Source organism: Fusarium oxysporum, chromosome XII (genome assembly GCF_013085055.1).
Source record: "Fusarium oxysporum Fo47 chromosome XII, complete sequence".
NCBI classification, from domain to species: Eukaryota; Fungi; Ascomycota; class Sordariomycetes; order Hypocreales; family Nectriaceae; genus Fusarium; species Fusarium oxysporum.
The window spans coordinates 126790-148531 of record NC_072851.1 but is presented as its reverse complement, the minus strand read 5'-3'; the positions used below and the strand labels follow the sequence as shown (position 1 = coordinate 148531).

The window sequence follows — 21742 nt, the reverse complement described above, 5'->3', positions numbered from 1 at the left end:
TATTGTTTCAATACGCCAAAGGGTATTTTGTTCATTCCATCAAGACTGGTTAGAGAGTTGGCTGCCTCCTCCAGCCCTATAAGGTGGATCCACAAATCTTTCGACGAAGCTGAGGTTCAAAATAATTCTCTAACTGGGACACGGCATAGCCTGATTGGCTGCCCCTGACCCGAATTACCATACCTCTGGCCAAGAAAACAATAACCGCAAGCTATGATGGACTATATCTAGGCGCAAATTATATGCCGTCTTGTCAAGCCCACCGAGTTTGGTGCTGAGTAACAGATGGAGTCAAAATACGCGCTCTGATTCGCCGGTCCGTAAAAAAGCACACATTGGTATAGGGTCAAGGCGCAGGCCAAGGCATGACCTAATGCCGAACAACCGGCTTGTATAATATTCTCATATTATTCGCTTGCCAAGCACAATGCCTCATGAGCTTGACAGCAAATTGGTCCACAGACATCACGGTCTTTTTTCCGCATCTAAAACGGCGAGCCCGTAATATTAAGCCTCGACCAGATGGCGTAAATTAGGAATGAGGCTATGTCTTGGCTTGATGATATAAAGTCTAAGCTCATGGACCGTGTTTTATGAACTAAAGTTTTTCATCTGTCTTTCTGCATGAGATCGAAATGTCTGTCAAATCAATGACCGAGAACTTCCCGCTCGCCAGATACAGGGCTGGCGGTGGACATCCGACTGGCCAGCGCAACGGCATTGAGGAAAATCTAGAAGAGTCCTTCCTCAGCCATTTCACCCAGTTGTTCAACAAGTATGCCGGACCCAATGGCACCTGGCATCGAGACCAGATCGGTCTCTTCATGCATCACGTCCAAGTCGAAAACCCCGATGGCCTGGCAAGTTATCTTGTCGATCAAGATGAGTTAAATCTACCTGAACTCATCAAGTATCTCACATCACCATGCGGCAACATTCTCGAAATGGCCGCTCCTCAAGATCTGACCTGGCCATTGAACAACTACTTCATCAGCTCAAGCCACAACACCTACCTCACCGGGAATCAACTTTCCAGCGACTCGAGCACTGAAGCGTACAAAGATGCCCTGTTGCGTGGATGTCGCTGCATCGAGATTGATGTCTGGGATGGCAAGGAACAATGGAAGCCAGGATTCGGCTCAGAGGATGAAGCAGAAAGAGAAATGAAGGATGTTTCTAGGGAAGCTGCGCCAAGGAAAATGGGCTTTGCAGATCGAGCCATCATCAAGATTGGGCGTTGGGCCATGAATAAGTTTGATCCTGTTGACCCCGATGGCAAGACGGTTGATGACAGACTCTTAGATGTTATCGACGCTGAGCCAAGAGTCCTTCATGGATTTACTCTCACCAAAGAGGTTCTCTTTCGTGACGTCTGCCAGACCGTTAAAGAGTATGCTTTTACCACGTCTGATCTTCCACTCATCGTCAGTCTGGAAGTTCACTGCTCTCCACTACAACAAGGCGCAATGGTCAACATAATGGAGGAGGTCTGGGCTGACTATCTCCTCCCTGCACCCGAGTTCGAGTCCGATTGCCTACCATCTCCTCACGAATTGAGGAACAAGATTCTGATCAAGGTCAAATATGTTCCAGAGGACGGCAAAAGAAAGGGCAAGGACACGCCTGATAGTACGGATGACGAGAGCATGCTCGAGGTTGTTGTGGAGGGGGACGAGAAGAAGGTCAAGAAGGTCAAGCCACCCAAAATCATCCCTCGACTGAGCCGCCTTGGTATTCATACTCGAGGGATTAGTTTCAAGTCACTAGAGGAGCCCGAAGCCTCGATGCCAAATCACATCTTTTCCCTTTCAGAGAATGCAGCCTTCGCTATCCAGAGGCGCATGCCAAAGGCTCTGTTCTCTCATAACAGACAGTTCCTCATGCGGACTTATCCACATGGTATGCGGTTTGACTCGTCCAACTACGACCCTGTCATTTTCTGGCGTGCTGGTGTGCAGGTCGTGGCTCTCAACTGGCAATCATGGGACCTGGGCATGGTGCTTAACGAGGGTATGTTCATGGGCTCAGATGGATATGTTCTCAAGCCTGAGGGATATCGTCATGACCCAGGCGAACAACATAGCATTGAGGAGTCTCACATCCCTAGCAAGACATTGGAAAGGGTGGCTATCACAATCATAGCAGCACAGAACCTCCCGCTACTCAGCCGCCATGATGATCCTGCCAAGTTCATCCCTTATGTCAAGATTGGCCTGCACACAGAGCCAGATGCACTCTCAGCCATGGTCGACGAAAATGCTACTGCTGAGCAGGTCAAGCAAATTGGGTACAGTAGAGAAACAGGTAAAAGCAAAGGCACCAGTCCAGACTTCGGAGGCGAGACGGTTGAGTTTCTTAATGTCGAGGGTGTTGTTCCAGAACTGGCTTTCCTTTCATTCAGGGTCATGAACGATGTACCTGGACCTGATGTTATGGCCGCTTGGGCTTGTGTTCGTTTGGACAGGTTGAGGCTTGGATATCGCTTCTTGAGGTTGCTGGATAAGGAGGGTATGCCGAGCAAGGGCATATTGTTGGTGAAGAGTGAGGTCAGGGAAGCCTCTTGACCAAAGGTGCAATAGAAAGAACTGTTCAGGCATGCTGTATTACTAGGTTTTAGCTTTGCTGTATATACAAGATTGGTGAGGGGTCAAAACAAGCTTTCGAGCATGCGAACAAGAGTGAAGGACACGTTTTGACAAAAAGGTATATACTTTTGTGCCCTCACTGCTGCCTAAGATGATACTTTGTGAGGAATACCTAGTGATTCTGATGACCTCGAGACAGCATCTACTCCTTTTACGTTCGAACCACGCCGTGGCATACTCGAGTTGAGCAACCCTTTTCAGTGTCAGGCAATCGCAAAGATTGGGAAGTGTACATGTGTTGTCGAGATGGATGATGAGCTGATGCAATCCTTGCTTTTGAGTTTCGGTAGCCGGGATGCCCCGGGTTGCCGCGGGGTTCCGTTAGTTCAAGTCGGCGCCATTGGACGCAACGAGGAAGCTCCCGTCTCATGTCGATCTGCGAACGAGAATGAACGAGATCCCATGTAGCGAATGCGAAAGTCGTTTACTGAACGAGACATCAATGGAGACTTTGTTTAGAAACATGCTAAATGTCGCCGAAACATGAGACCGTGGATTATTTCAGGGCTGAAGGGAACCTTCAGCCACGAATCTTGATGAGGGTTAGCTCCAATGCTGCAGGTCGTTCGATTAATGCATTGATCTGCTGGTTGGACGTACTACAGGATATGAAACCTGGCCGAGTCTGCCTTGTGTATTTATAGCTGACGCTCAGTGAGACGGCTCACCCGTGTATCCAGCCCCAATGAGCCACCAACTTGTTATTCGTATCCACCAAATTACACCAACACAGAACGGGAATAGTCAGTCAGACGTCAACGAAGCCGTTCCCGCAGCGTCTCAACCCTTGCCCAATTCAGGGGACTTGCTGCAGCCCGCGGGAGACGATCAGCGACCTGAGAAAATGGCTCATTAATCCGATCGGGTCATCACTGTCACCCATAGCACGTGGCAGGCTTTTTGGAACATCATACGGTCCCGCAACCGCCAATCACAGGGGAGAAGGAGGGAGTCCAGAACAAAAAAGCGTCGAGGCTGAGTTGGTGCAGGGATGCATGACGACGCGTCTTTTTATTTACCGGCCATTGCCCACTTCAATGAATTTAAATTAAAATCCTATATAAGGTGCGAGGGCTGGAAGGTAAAGGAGTTTTAGTGTTTTTGCACCAAACTTTGCTCAAAAGTCACACGACATATAAATACCGGAGAAAGACCAGATTTTAACTCTCGTGGAGTCTTTCGCTTGGAATGTTTTCAGCTCGGGACAATGGCACTCCAGAATATCATTCAACACTTGCGCGCGCGCTTTGGGAAATATGAACGATTGTACGACGAGGAGCACTTTGAGTCGGAATCACCATCTTATAAAAGATGCATTCACAAACGATTTGGATTTCCGAGATTCAGGAAGCTCACAGTATATCTAATCCTGATCAACCTGATTATTCTCGGACTGTTGATTCATTCTATTCGCCCTCTCATCACCCTGCTCGTACGGAATGACGAACTATTCGCAATCAACTTCTCCGTCGACCATGCAGCACATCCAGAAGCATTTCAAAGGCCAGACGGGAGGAAGATACCGCGGATTTTACATCAGACAGCTCCCAACAGCTCAATTCCAGAAATTTGGGCAACCTCACAGCAAAGTTGCAAAGAAGCATATTCTGACTTTGAATATAAGCTCTGGACTGATGACGGGGCTCGCGAATTTCTTAAGGAGGAATTCCCATGGTATCTCGACACTTGGGATAACTATCCTTTTCCAATCCAGCGCGCAGACGCCATCCGCTATTTTGTTCTGTATCATTTTGGCGGAATATACATGGACATGGATACATATTGCAACTCGTCCTTCCCCATAGATCAGATCGAATCTCTACCAGGAAACGACCACGCCTTGTTCAAATCGACATTGCCGACGGGTATCACGAATGACTTTTTAATCTCAACCGCAAAGCACCCAGCTTTTGCATCAGCTGTATCAAGACTGGCCAGCTTTCACCAGACAACACGGCTCTGGGCTCGTCTTCAACCCTATGCAGCTATTATGCTGTCTACAGGGCCTCTCTTCTTGACCTTGGCAGTGCAACAATATCTGCTTGGCCAGCCAATTTTACCATCACCAACCATACACATCATGGACCCTGAGATGCTACTGCCATATATGACAGACTTTGAAACTGCGACCTGGCATCAGAGTGACGCCCAGGTGCTCAAATGGCTCGGAGACAGGCCATGGACATGGTTCAGTTTGGGATTCATTGGGGTTATCGCTGGCGTATACACCTTCAATTGCGTGCTATCACGAACTTTTACGACTCTTTATCGTAAGCTATTATAATATCCTATAGATTCAGCGACTGCTTCTCAAGAAATAAAAATTTCCCCAGCTAAAATGGGCAGGTAATTTCACATCCCCTGTCACTCTGTTTATTGCTCGGATAACCGGCACAATTACGTGGTCACAGCTCGCTCCTGTAATTTTCGGCTAGTTCCAAAGACAGAAATAACCGAAAACTCAAACGCGCCCGCGAAAAGGTGGCCTCCTTGATGAGCGAGGAATACGCTCTGGCCAATTAAAACGCGCAGAGGTGCGAGGCACAGACGGGAAGCTGATGGATGGACCTGGGACCGCCTGGGGATCCATTGGTCCAGAAGTCTTGAGCTCTGCTTATCAGAAGACAGCCACGTCGTACGTGGCTTAGCTTTCATATCACGACGACGACGACAACCCCCTTTTCATCTCATAGGACCACTAGATGTATAGAGTTGATTGACGCGGCCCAAATGAACATCTGACTTCTGTAAAGTTCAATAAAAGTGTCAAAAGATTGGGGCTTTTATGCGCGGGCCCCGCGGAGTCGCCTTGCATAAAATTGCAACTTTAAATAGAGTTCAGGGCCGTACCAGCGACTTGGGTCAACTAGGTTTACCGCCACCTTGTTGCCTGCTCGAAGTTCGCATAAATGGCATGCCTAGAAGTTTTGGGTTCATGTCTAGAACCATGTTTGTCTATGGAGCTGGCCGTTGTCTTGTGAATATGTGAGGTGTAAGAAGATTCAGGCAGTCTTATGGCCAGCAAGAATTTCTATAGTATAAAGTCGATGATGGGCCTTTTGCCATATAAAGAGAGCAATTATATATTAAAAAGAAGATTTAGACAGCAGAGAGCCTTTGTACTTTCACCATCCACTGCTTGTTTAGTGTTATCGAGGCTTCTTGATATATACTTATTAGAAAAGCTATACCTGGTTCAGAAGGGTTGTCAGTATGACAAGATATACAATAGTTAAAATTTACAGATCAGTGATGCGTTTGCGATGAAAGACAAGAGGATAGACTTGGTGGGTCAGATTATGCATTAACTCTCAGAACTGTTTTAACAGTATTCAAGGAGCCGGATAATAAACTGCGTCTGTATCGTTTCCTGTGATGGTTGGGGTTTTAAACAGGGAAACTAGTCCATACTAGGTTTATGTTTACAAATTGCGTAGGATATTATACTAAGTATAGCAAAGTATTATATCTCCTAATAGTTAAGTAGTATATATTAGGCTTATTAAGATAAGGAAGTTTTATTAATAACTAATAGGCTAGAATTTATAAAAGTATAAATAAATATAATCTTATATAGTAAATATAATCTACGGGGATAATTAATATAATTATATAAAATGTTTATTTAAATATATATTTAGAATTTAATATTTCAGCATATACCAGTAGTAAGATATATATATCCTATAGCTTAGAAATAATAAAACTATTATAATATACTAGATGCTGTATCTGTTTACTCTTCTGTAACATGAGGCTATAAACTTGAACTAGAATCTAGATAAAGGATATAAGAAAGATAAGTATAAGTGTATTAACTATAATAATAGAGATAAGTATAAAGATAAAGATGATAATGGTGATGCGAATCTAGGTCGAGAATGAACTGAACTATGATCTCTTCCTCTAGATTAGATAGTTTACTTGATTGAGTAAACTAATCGCGTTGAGATTGCATGCCTTCCTGGCGGCGACCTAGCATTTTAGGACAGACTTGATAAATTGAGATAGTGCGTCGAATTGTTAATTTTTGGTTACATTGAAGGGCTTGAAGTGCAAGAAGAATATTACCCTTGATATTGAATTCAGACATGTTTGTTAGTTGAGATTTTGTTAATTAAATGGAAAAATGAGAGATTAATGGATATTTTCTTTTTGGGATACATGCTTGTCTGGGACATAAGCCTATTATGCACGTTTTCTCTAATACTATTTAAGAGCTTATATTATAATTAGGAGACTTATTTCACCAGAATCGTCTTCTCAGTCCCTTGAAGCCAAACATGCTCCGATGGTTCGAATATTGGTACCCGCGGCAACCATCTTTCCGCCCTGTCTCGATATATAATTTGCTCGAGTTGTCTTTATGATCGCCAGATTGGAGCCGCCGAGCTTGAGGTGTAAAGCCAACTTCTGCTCAGTTACATTCCCTCCGAGTTAAAAAAAATGCTTGTTCCAATTGCATGTCAACTTATGCAAGTCCACCTCGTGTTATCAAAAGACCAACTACCCATCGTTTTTCGCAAGACTCTGATTAGTAGCGGGCAGATGAAGGAAAGAGTGTGTATTTATTTATGTGTTTACATCTGCTACACCTTTCAAAGACGCCGAATACTATGCCAACATCCCATCCACCACCGTGGGCTCCTGAGAGTTGGTCTGCCAACGACTACTGAAACATACTATTAATATACAGTAATAATACATTCTAACACTTTGATGATGTAGATTCCAGATAACAAAGAGAAATTATTTTGATACTGATTTGTGTGATAATAATGCTCTCAGCTCCTACTGGAAGTCTCAGACTAATTTAAATGACTGTAATCTAACCCCTCGATCACGCAAAGCTTCTGGAAGCATACGAGGATCGGAGTTCATAAGCTCTCCAGTCAAGTTGTTTCGAAACAACGACAAGAATTGGGGGTCGTCCTTTGTCCTATCTTTTTGAATGGCTTCCCACATAACGGGTAGTTCGCCTAACCTAGGATCTTGCTGGACCGCTTCCTTCGTGTCTTTGTTAAAGAAATAGGGGGTTTGGACTCCGCAAGAGTCAGGCTTATACTGCATAACCCATGGGGCTGGGAGAGGGCCAAGGAAGGCCTCCGCGCTAGTAAACCCATGAAGATAGCAACTACCAACAACTTGAAAACACCCGCCTGTCCACGGACGAAGAATAACTAATACTTTGCAACCAAGAAAGGCACATATAATATCACCTAAAATTATTCAGTGTCTAGAATACACAGTCAGGCTAAGGCCTTACTTACCCGGCTGTGTGTCCTTATGGCTAACACCAAAATACCCCGTTTTGCAAGTAATAAAGGCCTGTTCGGAAAGAAACCGAAGTTCATGAGCATAACTGGAAGCATCGATATTATTTGTGTGCCCGTCAGACGGTTCCGTAGAGCTCGCCAGAAGTTCCTTCAGTTTACTATTAAGTTCCTGAAGCGAGGACCAAGTGACTATAGTGGGGAACCGATCCCTAAGCTTACCCTGGACGAGAGTGGTGATGAACGCGTCCAGATTGCTCTCCCCTGTAGGGTATGTCCCTGTCATCAAGTTATCTGGCTTCCAAGTCTGAAGTGCTGTCAGTCGCTTAGCTGTGTCAGCTGGACACGTCCCTTTGTTACTTTGCACCGTGGTTATCTGAATACCACACACTTCGAGAACGTTAGGGGCATGATAAGTTGCCTCGGCACGAGACATCCCAGATACCAACCCCGCCGCTCGGGATAACAACTCGCCTAGGTTGCCAGATAAATCTGGAACCCAAGAAGGGAGTTGTTTAGGTCGACTTGTTCGCAAGCTACAGAACTCGAAATGTAGCCGCTTCAATTGGTCCTGCAGACCTAGAAACAGATTTCGATAGACCTCTGCCACAGGCAGAGCATACTCAGGATGAATGTGAGGCAGCAGGCTAGATGCAGCGAGTCCAAGGAGCCCGTATACCTTATCACGAGGGTCGAAGCACTCTAGATGTGTGACCATCTGGAGCAAGGTGGCGAAGTTTAAGCCTTCAAAGTTATAGCAGAACGTGCCGAGCATTGGGAGCTTGCTTGAAGAAATACAGCGAGGGATATGTCTCTTCCACATAAGGCAGACAATTGCCCTGCGGAATCGTTGCCACATCATCTGGGATAGTCCGCATTGCACGACTGCATTGTGGTTGGAGAGATGGATCTCTTGCACAACCCATAGTCGAGTGAAATATGGACGGTTGGTCAAGTCTACAATAGCCTGCCAAGTGCTGTCGTCATATGGCATACCAGTGAGCGAATGAAACCAGTCTTGGTGCACACATCCAGGCGAAGGTCGAACCCAGCTTGCCTTGGTAATTTCGACCTGTGCGGCCAAATAGTCTAGCGTCGATAACGCAAGCGTGCTATTGTCCGATTCTAGCCCCAGCCAGATCACGACACGGACTGCAGAGCGGAAGATATCGGCCATACGAGGAACCTGAATATTCTTTTCAGAAATGTCGTTTTGGTTGATGCAAATTGCGTCAACCCACAGTGTCCGGGCCTTATCAGGATATCGTAGATGATTGAGAGCCCCGGCGAGATTCCCCCCAATACAAAGTGTTCTGGTTTCACGTAGGTCATCTTGGGAGAGAACCTGGACAGTTTGGGGCTTATCCGCACTACCCCAAGTGTATGAAAGAGCTTCATACAGCGGGGAAGATGTAACATCGTCTGCATGAGAGCCGGGCAGGGATCCAGTAACACTGCCATCAGGGTGAACCCATGAAGAGGTCTGCAACTTTTCGTTCCAGAATAGGCATCTGTCCTCAGCGGTTTCTTCTGCTACCCAACCTAATGGCAAGCCCTTCTGCAGGTCATCTAAGGGCATGCGATAATGAGACTTCTCGCTCGTAGCTCTGAGTGGCGCATGATGAATTGTGACTTTAAGTTCGGACTCAGGTTGGCCAGGCAGCAATGTGAGAAGTCGAATATCGTCGTCGACTAACTTAGAATACTTATATGAAGACATCGTTGCTTTGTTAGAAAGAGGAGGGACTATGCGGGGTTTTCTCTATTTGGCCCCCAAAGGCATGGCGCTATAGTCTGGCTTTTGTGGGTCAAGTCATTATTTACTGGTTAGAGCTATTAATATTGTCAGACATTACGTGTATTCGGTCCATTGGTCCAGGTTGGTATATTCATCTTGTGTTCTGTTGAATTCTGCCCCTCAGAGGTTTTACCATGCCGGTTGTAGTCTTAAAATATCCCACCTTAAAACAAAACGTCAAATGTTGTGACAGCGTAGGACTCTTCCATTGACAAATTCTTCAGTACTGTTCACTTTTTGTATTCAGAAGCAACGGTTTGTTGTCCTATGCTACCTCCCTTGGTTCTATCTGTCATTATATTATCCTTTCACTGCTAAGTAGTTTTACCCAGGTCTGCTTCTGTTCTCTCCACCAAGACATCAAAGATGCGCTGGACATGCTCCTCTCGAACCCTCTCAACACCTGTGCATACACGAATCGCAAACTTGTCGTTGACGATGGTGCTGGTAAGATAAAACTCGCCGGTTCTGTTGACCCATTCGTAAAGCTCTTCCGTTCGACCGTTGATCTCTGTTTCGTCGGCTCCCTTGACGCGGAAGGTCACCAGGCCAAAGCGCGCAGAGGTGAAGATGGTGAATAGGTCAGGTCGACTGGCCAGCTTCGTCTGGAGAGATTCACCAAGCGTAACACCGTTTCGAATGTGTGCTTGCAGACCTCGGATGCCATAGCTGCGAAGAACGAACCATAGCTTGAGAGATCGGAAGCGACGTCCAAGAGGGATTTGCCAATCACGATAGTCAGTGACCAGTTCATTGTCAGAAAATTGGTTACGCAAATACGGCGGCTTAATGCTCAGAGACTCGATAAGCCAGGCTCGTGATCGGACCCAAACAGCAGAGCAATCAAAGGTAGTAAGCATCCACTTGTGCGGGTTGAAGTTAAAAGAGTGGAAGTCAGCCATTGGTGTAGTCAAAGGCTGATTCTCCTCGAGAAGAAGTGCAGATCCTGCATAAGCAGCATCGACGTGGACCCAAATGTCCTTCTCTGTGCCAGCTGTAGGAGACAACGCCTCGACAATGCCAGCAAAGTCATCAACTGCACAAACATCAGTTGTACCCATCGTAGCAGTCAAGTAAAAAGGCTCCAGTCCACGGGCCCGCAATTCAGCTACCGTCTTGGCAACAGCACGACCAGTCATGGCAAACCCGTCTTCTTCAGTGACAGGAATAGCGACGAAGCGGACACCAAGAACTTGCGCAGCCTTCTTGGTACTCGAGTGGGATCCAGCACTTCCCAAAGCGACAAGTTTGCTTCGAACATCCCAGACAGCATCTTCATCCATGTCCCTCGTGACGGCAGCAAGATACTTGTCGCGGGCAGCACACATAACAGTAAGGATAGCCTCGCTAGCACTGCCGTGAATGACGCCACCTCCATGGGTGCTACCGCCGCTCAAATAGCATTCCGGTAGACCGAGCGCCTTGGCAAGCCAGTCCATGACAATTGTTTCCAGCTCTGTAACTGCTGGGCTGCAAATCCAGTTGAAATGGGCGCCATTGAAGGTATTCGAGTACATTTCAGCTAGTGCGGCAGGGTAACTGCTTGAGCATGGAAAGAAGGCCATGAAACGGGGGTTGGCCCAATGGGTGATTCCCGGAAGGATTTTAGACTCGATGTCAGCATGGATGTCAGTCCAGGACTCTCCTTCAAGAGGGGCTGAGGATGGGAGTAAAGGTCGAAGATAGCCTGGCTTCACGTCGGATACGACACGCTGCGAGGAGACATTGTCATAATAGTCAGTGACTGTATATGGTTAACAACAGGGGTTATTGATTCAATCCTAGAAAACTTACTCTCGTCAATAGCTGTACGAGCTGCCTCGCGAAACTGTGCAGAGTCCATTGCGTCTATGTGAGTGTCTAAAATGAATGCTGCCTTGAACTGGGATGTCGAGTAGTAGTTGTGCCTGTGTGAGGTTGCATTTATATATCATTCAACAGAGACTTCAAAATATCGCGCTTGTTTCCGATATTGCCACGAAAGGTGGGGGAGCATGGTCATGTAACGCCAATGAACTCTGGTCCAGTCACCGTATGGAAATTCCGTTTCAGGAAAAGTCTGTTTGAACAATCTCCATAGATAATGGCATTAGCATGTCGCCACATTTGTGATGGACAGCCAGTCTCCGCCCTTCCTTTGACAAGACAAAGACCCACCTCGGAATTCTCCCCAGAGGCGTTCCGAGTTCCGAGCCAACATAGGGTATTTCGATGTCTTTGAACGACTATGTCAATCAAAGACGTTTATCAGACAAGATTATGTCTTGCATGATGCAACCTAGTCAGTCAGATAACATCTTCCTCGTTCGTTATTGCCGTTCTGGGATCTTTCGCATATGGAAGGCTACAACAGCCCAGCTCCGAAGGTCCAATAATCGCAAACTGTCGACTTCGGAATGTAAGTAGGCTATCATGAAAAGATAGCAACAGCTGTAGATAGAACATCCCTTGTCAACCAATTCAGATACTCTTGGTCTTTTGCTAGTTATCCATGACGTTCACCCTGTCATCCGGGGTATAACAATAGGCCGTGGTCGCCTCGACATTGCCGCTCAGTGCCATTTACTTGAGTTTCAGATATATAAAGCTCGGAGTGTGTTAAAGGACTAACAAAGTAAGCAAATAAAAAATTGAATTAGATTTATAATTTGTCTAAGCTAATATTAAAGACCTTCGTCTAATCTTGAGCCCGGTAATATCTCATCGGCATGGCTGTACACAGCTACTCCAGCTTGGCCATGGGTTGGATAAGATAAGCTCCAATTGTGACATGGTCTTGGACAGTACGAACGAGTTCAAGGAAGGCAATAAGGACTTAGAGAAGAGCAACAGCAGCGGCGCCAATGGCGCCAGCCAAGCCAGCGACCTTGCCCGACAGGCTTCCAGCTCCGTTGACAACAACAGCAGGCTCAGACTTGGCAGGCTTGGAAGCTTCAGTGCTAGCAGGCTTGGAGGTCTCCATGCCAGTATGTTTGCCAGTAGCAGAAGCCATAGTGGTAGCGGCAGCGCAAGCCGTGGGCTCAACAAGAGAGCCACCGGGGCCATCGTAAGGGTTGTAGCCAAGGCACTCAGCCCACTTGGCGGCGCAGGTAGCGTGGTTGGCATCAGGAGCTACATTGCATGCATCGTGAGCCTTGTTGCACTTCTCGAGGCAATCATCAGCATGTGCAGATGCAGTGGCGGTGGCACTATGGGTGCCGGTAGGCTTGGCGGAGTGGGAGCAGGCTGTAGGGGCAACGAGAGATCCGCTATCGTAAGGGTTGTACCCAAGACACTCGGCATACTGAGCAGCGCAGGTTGCATGGTTGGCATCGGGTGCCGTGTTGCATGCATCGTGAGCCTTGTCGCACTTCTCGACACACTCATCAGCCTTAGCTGTCTCGGTGGCAGTAGGCTTGGAAGAGTGGGAGCAAGCAGTAGGAGGGACATATGTTCCCTTCTTGTCATATGGGTAGTAGCCGACGCACTCGGCGTAGTTGGCAGCGCAAGTTGCGTGGTTGGCGTCAGGTGCAGTGTTGCACTTATCGCGAGCCTCGTTACATTTCGCAAGACATTCGTCGGTAGAGGAGGGAAGAGGAGGAATGGAGTCAGTGGCTGTTGGGTAGATAGGAGATGAGAAAGCAGTGTCAGAGACAGCAGCTGGCGAAGCGCTTGAGAGCTGTGCGGCACTGAGCATCAGGCCAAAAATGACGGAACGAGTGTTGGAAACCATTTTGATGGAGAAACGATTGTCTTTACTTGCTTGAAAGTGATGGTGGTGAGAGTAAAGGAAGGAAATACTTGGCAAGGCTATACAGTCGTTGGTATTTATAAAAGAACGCGCCGTGTCTCATTGTTAGTGGCTCTCGTGTTGGCAATTTAAAATAACATCTGTGTCATCACAATTCCTCCCCCGCATTCTACTCAGTCACGAAGGTCCTTTTGTCGTATAGACTTTGTTCGTATTTATACGAAGTCACTAGGCAAGACGCATTCCTCTAGTTCAGGGAGATGAGACACCTGGCCAATCACGCGGCAAGAATCCCAAAGGGAGGGCTGTAGGCTTTGTGGCGTTAGCCACTAATATGTATTGTCTCAGGAACACCCAGCGAAGTGCCGTGATCTCGCTGGAGCAGGAGAGACAGTTACGTCAAAAAAACAAACAGTGAGAATGGAGTGATGTCTTATCTTTCACATCCCAGCTGCAGTCAAGGTTGCAAGCCGGAAAATTACACATCCTATCTATAGCTTCGAGAAAGATTAGTAGTTAATAAATAGTTAAACTACAAAGAAAGATTTTTGACACAGTTATGAGCTTAATTCTCAACCAAGTCATCGCTTGGGCAACCGTAACTTTCATTCCATTTATAGACCGTCCAACGAGTCACGTTGATCGTCAAGCGCATGCCAGTCGATGATAGGGTGAATAAGTGTCAGTCTGGAACAAAGGGCTAGATTAGACACGCCGACATCCGAACTGAGGCAACTGAAGCAGAAATGCCCAAGCGCAATACGAACTGCTGGAGATCAAAGCTGTCTAGTGAAACAACCCTGTAGCTATGCTAATCATATATCACAAGTTATGTCAATTTGGCTTTATTCTTATTCAGAAGTGTAATAACAAGGCAAACTCCTAATAGTAAGTAAAGCTGATGAAGGAGGTCTTATTATTCAACTTGAGCGGTTTCATATCGGAAGATATTTAATATTATAGCCCACTTGGATGCAACTTTTGTTTTTGACTAATGCCATATTAGACATATCAAAAGAGCTTAAATACAGTGATCCTCTAGGAGGCCCTTTCAAAGTCATTTCTGACACATTGTGACAACTCCTCATCTGCCAGCACTCGAATCGCTGTCATTGCAAGCCCCCTGGCACAACTCATAGCTGCTTTGTAAGCACCCTCCTTCCCAGCACACGTAGTAAAGTCTGGATGGTGTATAGATACATTCGGGGTAGTAGGGATAGCGAATCCACCATGGAAGCCCGGAACGTGGTGGGAAACGTTACCCATGTCCGTTGAAGCAGGGATGTTCTCTTCTGGCTTTATCTTCAGTCCCAGCTTGGCCATTTCCTCGACGTAAGTCTTCGAAAGGGTGTTATTGACTCGCAGGTCACTGTATAATGGAGCTCTAGAGTCTTGTTGTCAGTACGGTAATGGCGGATAAAAGCAGTGAAACTCACGTCTCATACTCGACTTTGCAATTCGCTGCAGCAGCTCCAGCCTCGAAGCAGGCATGCACTCTCTTGACGAGGTTTTGGCAACCAGCCAGCGTAGGACTGCGAATGCACCAATTCATTCGAGTATACTGGGGGATAATGTTGGGGACTGTGCCACCATCTTCGAATACACCGTGCACTCTCTCGTCGGGTCTAATTTGTTGTCGTAACATGGAAACATTGACATATGCAGCAACAGCAGCATCTAACGCGTTGAATCCATTCCATGGTTCCGCGCCCGCATGTGATGCTCGGCCCTTGAAGATGACCTTGGTTTTGTATGCCGCAATGCTTCTCGTTCCAGCTATTCCATCGTACACCAGACCATCAGAGCTTGTTCCGGAGATTGTTGGATGCGACATCAAAGCTGCCGCGATATCCTGGGGAGGATCAAAGGCCCCAGCCTCGAGGAGCTTGATTTTACCACCTCCACCTTCTTCAGCAGGCGTTCCAATGATACGCAAGCGCCCAGGAAGCTTGGTCATCTGCAGAGCACGGGCGGCGCTGACAAAGGCCGCAAGAGAAGATGTAGCGATGAGATTATGGCCGCAACCATGGCCAATGCCCGGAAGTGCATCGTATTCAGCGCAGAAGACAACTTGACGACCTCCACAGCCGAATGTTGCTTCAAAGGCTGTATCAAGTCCCCATGCGTGACGTTTGACTTGGAAACCATGATGTTCAAGGAAGTCGGTCAATTTGCCATGTGCAAAGACTTCTTGGTATGCAAGTTCGGGATGGGAGTGAATGCTGAGGTTGACTTCTTGAAAGGCGGAATTGAGAGCATCCAGTGTTGAAGCGATGATTGAGCTGGACTGGTCAATGATACCTACCTTCTCGAGAGGCACTGCATCGTAATGTGTTGGCGCAAACCGGCCAGTTGAGGAAGTTGAATCAATCACCATCATTTTGTCTGCGGGGATGCAAGTATGTTCCAAGTGACACATCGCGGCTTCGTAGTCGGCGTTACTCAAGCCATCTTCCGGAGGTGATCCGAATAACTGAAGAACACCGGCTGGTTTGAAGTCCCTTTTGCAAGAGTCGGTGACATCACGGTTGATTATTGCTGGATTGTTTTGTTCGCCAGCGTCTTTATAGGCACCCAAGAACTGTCTCGTTGTGTTCTCAATAGCCTCTCTGAGTTCTTGTTGTGATGTCATGCTTGCGGTGATAAACCTTGATGTCTCACGCAGGTTTTCGATGGCTGTGAGAAGGTTTGATTACAAGTACTTGGGCCCTAGTTTGTGTATTTATACGGATTACTTGCTCACAATCAGCCAAGCCGTAAGCCGTCAGCTGACGTAATGCTTAGGCTATGGGAGTTGAGTATGTTTGTTTATGACCAGTGTAAGCTTGATACTCTCTTGTGTCATCACGAGTATGGGATTGCTTGAGAACTGCATTGGTTCGAGCTGCCTTCCACGTCGCTTGATATTAGTCCACTAATGTCCAAGGCAAAGGATTCTCCCAACCCTGCACGCAGAACCTTTATCGCGTTAGTTGCTGCTCTTTGTTTGGAAATAGTTATAATACTAGATAGAAAGGTCTTATCTATTGAAATTACTACAACTTAAGATTTTATAGAGTTTAAGTATATATTTAAAGGAACAAAACAATAACTAGGCCCGAAATTGGACTTGCCGAGGTTTCTACAGGGTATATCTATTTATAGAAACTCGTTTAAGATGGTTTACGAGTGTGACATGAAAGCGGCGGAAAGATACTCCGAGTCACAGTGAGCAATTTCCAATGTCGGAAGCGGCCGCTCGGTTGTAATAACCTTGATTTTTAAGGCAGACAAAAGGATAAAATAACCTCTGAGAGCCCCATCTAACCCCTACAAACTCGTCACCAAGGTGAAGGATTTAGAAGGTGGTTGCTGTGAAATTGGGTCGCTTCGGGCAGTGTTTACCCAAGATCAGGGGCGGGCTGTGCGGGCAAAGTTCATGACCCCACCTGGAAGGGGCAGCCTCTTTACCTTTTCCGTCGTAGATCGCTTCAATCAAGGAGCCCCCTTCCAAAGAAATTGTCACTTCTCCCTGCTCAACATCCCTCATGACTCACGCCATGTGACAGAGACGTCCCTGGAATGAAGGGCCTGTGCTTGTATTATCATATACTAGGCCTTGCACGCCCGCTTATCGCCACGTGGGGATCATCCTTGGTAGCTGATCTCGCGCCAGAATGGCAGACTTTGGTGAGAAGGTGAAATGGAAGAGGGCGAGAGCGCCGAAAGTGAGGTCTGGCTGTAGAACATGGTAAGTCAAAATCCCAGACACGTAAAATTCGGTGCTAATCAATGTAGCAAGTTCGTAGCATATTACTACATTCAACTGAAACTTTACTGATCGTAGTCCAGAATCCGCCACCTCAAATGCGATGAACGAAAACCCACGTGTTTCAGATGTGAAAAGGACAAACGGACGTGCGACGGCTACCTTGCTCCCTCAGAAAGCAAACCAAAGACAAAATCTCTCGCCCTCCATAGAAAGCAGTATGACCTCATATCTCGCCGCCTCGCGACAGCCTCAAAGCTTCTTGTCCCAGCAGCTTTATCACCAGAGACATTCGGTTCGACGATAGAGTTGGACCTTTGCCACCACTTCCGAACATGTACGGTATCAGAACTTGCGAGCTCGCTCAACGCAATGAGCTTCTGGCACGCGTATGCATTACCACTCAGCCAGACTTCAAAACCCGTCAAGGCTGCCATTGGAGCGTTGGGAGGGGCGCACAAGGCTTTCAAGCTTCAGACCCAGACCGACTCATTAACGCAATCCCTCGCCCAATCTTACGAGATCGCATCCATCCAGCAATACAACAATGCTATTCGGGTGATGCAAGAATACATGAACTCACCTGATAAAGACTTTCAGGTTATTCTGACTTGTTGCTTAATATTTATCTGCACAGAGAGTCTTTACGGCCGCTACACGAACGTATCGCGGCATTTGGAAGCTGCATTCTCTCTGTTGAACGCCTGCGATCGATGGGACCTGGCGAAATTTATGGAAAACATCGGCCCTTCATTATGCGGCCTGGCTTCTGACCTATTCTTCTACGTGGGGGACAACCATTCCTCGAAGCTTGTCTCGGAGATTACAGAGTGGGCCGATAAGCAAGACCCGATTGACCTGGAAGAACCCGGTGAACCCTTTACCTCAGCACAAGCTGCAGCTGCAGCACTGACACGAGTCGAGACGCTTTGCGACGTGGAGCTCTACGCCGATTGCCCAGACTGTTCAAATGATGGGGTTCAGTGCGGCGATGGTGGGGTTGTGTGCAAGCGACGAGATAAAGGTTTGGTGTCAGAAGCCTTTTACCATCATTGGAGCGCACGATATCATGCTTTCAAGAAGACATTTGATCCATCGAAGGCCTCAGAGTCAGAGTTGTTTCGGTTCAAAGTTCTTGAACTGGAAGAGACTACATGGCAGGCCACTTTCAAGCTCAACCACATCGACGAGGACTTGGAAACGGCCGATTGCATCGAGATATTGAAGAAGGCAGGAGAGATCATCAAGATGACCCAAAGCGATAAGGGCCAGATTTTCACATTTCAGGCCAATCTTGTCCCACCAATATCCTACGTTATAATATCATGTCAGGACACAAGCGTGCAATGGGAGGCGGTGAGGCTTCTGCGGTGTCTCGGGAGACGGGAAGGCGTTTGGGATAGCAGGAAAATGGCGGATATCTACACGAATATGATCAACGCAAAGACAAACAAGCTACTAACGTGGGAGGATATTCCGGCTGACGTGCCGCAGCTGACTGAACTTCTTGGTTCGCTGAAGATGTGAGGACCCTGTTACAGACGGTAGTAGATACAGTCAAAATAATAATGGACTTGTTCACCTGATCACCAAATACCTCCACGACCCTGCCAAGTTGTCTCATTTCCGCAATCTCGAGCCGAGTATTCGGCAGTGTTGATCAAGCAGTGGAAGAGACCCGACTTTGCTCCTCTGATTGAAGAAGGGAAAGGAGTGCAAAGGCTCAGGTCACCAATAGGCTAGCACTGTTGTAGCAGGCAGCTGTTACATAATTATTACACTAGGACTGGTGAAGTTGAACAAGTATGACAATTAAAATCTATCAAATATTACAAATGAATTCCCGCTATCACATGAGAGCAAACAAAGCAGCAGCTCCGACACCAGCCGAGACAAACCAGCTTGGACCAAGCCTGGCTCCAGCTGCGTTGTCTGCCGCATCCGCGGTCGCATTTCCTCCAATGATGTACTCGGGCTCGTAGCTCTTGACAGCAGTGTTATTAGACTTTCCGTCCCAGCAGTATCGATCGAAGCAGGTCTTGCATGCATCGGGGACAGTCTCATTTGCTTTCCACCAGCTTCTGCTCATGACAGCGCATGCAACGCAGGTAGGCCACTCCTTGTCGATAGTGGCGTTTCCTTGGGTAGCTCCGTTCAGAGCATTGAGAATGATGTTGTCACGCTCGGCAGTGGTATACGACATGTCGAAAGTAGACACGTTGCTGTGGTAGGTGTAGGGAGCGTTGGGGATGTAGAAGATCAGCGGAGGTGGAACCTCACCGTCTGAAAGAGTGAAGTTGTTCGCGTCACAGCCAAAGAGCGTGGGGCGCTGGTTCAACTTCTCGTTTACAAAGGTCTCAGCTGATGGGACCGCGGGGAATTGTGTGCCATTGCCAATGCTGGAGCCAACACGGTCATATGTAGCACGAAGAGCAGTACCGTTAGGCCAGTTGTTGTTCGTATCAGCAGACGAATCAATAGCAAAAATGATATCAACACCACGAACGGGTTGGATCAATGGGTGAAGAGGGATGTTCTGCAGATCCTCTCCACCATCGACAAGAGTCAACTGATGGTCCTTGGAATTGACGCTCTTGTCGGTAGGGTTCCATCCGAAGAAGGGGTTGGGTGTATACTGAGCGATATCCTCGTCATCCTGATCTAAGCCAACCAAGACGCCTTCAATTGCTTTGACAACAATATCTGGAATATCATTCTCTTTGCCGACCTTGGTGATGTTGTTGAGAAGGAACTGGTTGAACAGTGAAGAGGACGTTCCCATAACAAAGCCGATCTGATCAAATCCGCGAACGCATTCACCCTTGGAGCTGATACTGCCGTTGGTGAAGTTGGAAGCGAGATACTCAGTAGGTACGAAGCCAAAGGTTGTAGGATCCCATGTACCAAACTCGTATGGGTTGAACTCATATACAGTAGCGTTCAAGGAGATGACGCGCTCACCTGGAGCACGACCATCAGCAACGAGGATGGGGAAGGGCGTGTCTGCATCCTTGAAGTTGGAGGTATCGGCAATGGAAGAGAAAGTGTAAGAAGGTCCACCCTCTGGGGCATTGACGAGCTGATACGACAAAGCTCGGCCCCAATAATCGGTGAGAGTAGTATTCCAGCCCTTGTCCTTGTCGTCAACGGCATCTTTCATCTCAGTCCAGTACTCGGCGGTGTTGAGAAGACTGATTCCAGAGCTCTTGGGGCCCTTGAAGATGGAGCGGTCAAAACGCCAGACTTTCTCACCAGACTGCAAGTCTGGGACTGTTGAGAAGTTGTTGGCAAAAATGGAACCCACTAGCCAGCCACCACCAGAAAGGCCAGCCAGATAAGTTGCCGATTGAAGAAGGCCACTGATGGGGCCGGTCTTGTTGTTGCGTGAATCAGCAGCTGAGAGGAAGCCTGCACCATTCATCAAAGCGCGATAGCCACCGCCGGACGCGGCAATGGCGATGTTGGGTAGACCAGTCGCATTGTTCTTATGCTTCTCAACGAAGCTCTCGGCATCGAAGCCAGAAATGTTGGCTCGCGACAAGAATGTCTTGAGGTCATCAATGGTGTTGTTTCTGCGGCGTCGAACCCAGGCCTCTTCCTCGCTGGACAATTCATCGGCAAGACGAACTTTTGGACGCGTTGAAGGGCAATCAACTACCTTCGGAGCATATCCACCACTCGGAGAATTTGGCAGAGCTCGGATCTCGACTGAATTGACCCTGGGGATTAAAGCCGTGTCATCCGGAGCAGCAATTGCTGTGCTGAGCCAGAGCGTGAGGGCCACGAAGCCGAGCATCCTGACTGTCTAAAAGAAAATGGTTGTACAAGAATTAAATATGAAACTCAAAGTAATGAAAGAAGATGGGAACTCAAAATGGAAGATTACAGAGTTACCAAGGGCGAGGCCAGATAAATATGTTGAGTAAGTTCATAAAGCCAAGGGGCGCAATTTACGGAGGAGCCAACAGGTATGATCTCACTGGGTCTAAGCACATGCTAGAGTTTTAGGGCGATTAATGCTTTGAGTGGTTACAGGGGAGTGACGCGGCATGAGTGGCTAGCTCGTTCCGTGGGCAGCGAGGATAAAAAGGTTGAGATCCACTGACGGATTCTTCGGCCGAGAAGGTTTCGGTTTTTTTGGAACCCGTTGTGGAGGCTGTGTCTCAGCTCGGCACATTCGGCACCAGCTAAGCCACAGAGAGAAATGACGTCGCGATGCCAGCTCATCCAGAGAGAGAGCGAAGCCAATGGCCACAGACAGGGCTGATGGAAAGGGAAAAGGTGAGGGGAATGCAATTCACTTTCGAACAGGGCCGAGAAATGGGAGATGGAGACTGGTTCACATGGAGATCTATTCCGAATGATGATCTGATCTGTTGAACAAGAATGGAACTTTGGTCCCCCCCCCGCAGCATAGTGGAGAGGGGATTCCCATGCGCGGATATAAGCGTGACAGGAATACGCGGGAAACAGTATGATAGGCCCAGTTAGTGGAAACGATGACAATGGATCGTGCCCGATTCAGCTGGTCAGTCTGGTCTTACCCTA

The 21742-nt window shown here is 47.5% G+C and overlaps 8 protein-coding genes across 8 annotated transcripts; 3 read left to right on the top strand and 5 right to left on the bottom strand.

Moving 5' to 3' along the window:
- Window positions 1–635: 635 nt before the first annotated feature.
- Window positions 636–2564, top strand: FOBCDRAFT_245636 (PLC-like phosphodiesterase; the record flags this gene model as incomplete). Its single annotated transcript, XM_059610710.1, has 2 exons — window positions 636–910; window positions 995–2564. 2 exons carry the CDS (start codon window positions 636–638, stop codon window positions 2562–2564), a joined length of 1845 nt encoding a protein of 614 aa, XP_059466324.1.
- Window positions 2565–3709: 1145 nt separating this feature from the next.
- FOBCDRAFT_11766 (nucleotide-diphospho-sugar transferase) lies at window positions 3710–5002 on the top strand. The gene has a single exon (XM_031193204.3). The coding sequence runs from the start codon at window positions 3853–3855 to the stop codon at window positions 4927–4929; it is 1077 nt and encodes a 358-aa protein (XP_031029825.2). The 5' UTR covers window positions 3710–3852; the 3' UTR covers window positions 4930–5002.
- A 2399-nt stretch (window positions 5003–7401) lies between these two features.
- FOBCDRAFT_192795 (heterokaryon incompatibility protein-domain-containing protein) lies at window positions 7402–9639 on the bottom strand (the record flags this gene model as incomplete). Its single annotated transcript, XM_031193202.3, has 2 exons — window positions 7402–7864; window positions 7916–9639. Coding segments are annotated over 2 exons (2140 nt in total), but the record flags the coding sequence as incomplete, so codon positions are not given.
- A 300-nt stretch (window positions 9640–9939) lies between these two features.
- FOBCDRAFT_324605 (pyridoxal phosphate-dependent transferase) lies at window positions 9940–11639 on the bottom strand. The gene is made up of 2 exons (XM_031193201.3): window positions 11511–11639; window positions 9940–11460 (listed from the first exon to the last, which is right to left on the bottom strand). The coding sequence occupies exons 1-2, from the start codon at window positions 11557–11559 to the stop codon at window positions 10031–10033; spliced, it is 1479 nt and encodes a 492-aa protein (XP_031029822.2). The 5' UTR covers window positions 11560–11639; the 3' UTR covers window positions 9940–10030.
- Window positions 11640–12331: 692 nt separating this feature from the next.
- On the bottom strand, window positions 12332–13565 carry FOBCDRAFT_234002 (uncharacterized protein). The gene has a single exon (XM_031193200.3). It carries the CDS (start codon window positions 13426–13428, stop codon window positions 12532–12534), a length of 897 nt encoding a protein of 298 aa, XP_031029821.2. The 5' UTR covers window positions 13429–13565; the 3' UTR covers window positions 12332–12531.
- A 919-nt stretch (window positions 13566–14484) lies between these two features.
- Window positions 14485–15826, bottom strand: FOBCDRAFT_150428 (uncharacterized protein; the record flags this gene model as incomplete). Its single annotated transcript, XM_054707738.2, has 2 exons — window positions 14485–14830; window positions 14883–15826. 2 exons carry the CDS (start codon window positions 15824–15826, stop codon window positions 14485–14487), a joined length of 1290 nt encoding a protein of 429 aa, XP_054563713.2.
- A 1045-nt stretch (window positions 15827–16871) lies between these two features.
- FOBCDRAFT_234000 (uncharacterized protein) lies at window positions 16872–18927 on the top strand. Its single transcript, XM_059609949.1, has 2 exons — window positions 16872–17176; window positions 17275–18927. Exons 1-2 carry the CDS (start codon window positions 17103–17105, stop codon window positions 18719–18721), a joined length of 1521 nt encoding a protein of 506 aa, XP_059466323.1. The 5' UTR covers window positions 16872–17102; the 3' UTR covers window positions 18722–18927.
- A 57-nt stretch (window positions 18928–18984) lies between these two features.
- On the bottom strand, window positions 18985–21234 carry FOBCDRAFT_233998 (lysophospholipase catalytic domain-containing protein). The gene has a single exon (XM_031193194.3). It carries the CDS (start codon window positions 20988–20990, stop codon window positions 19044–19046), a length of 1947 nt encoding a protein of 648 aa, XP_031029815.2. The 5' UTR covers window positions 20991–21234; the 3' UTR covers window positions 18985–19043.
- Window positions 21235–21742: the final 508 nt, after the last annotated feature.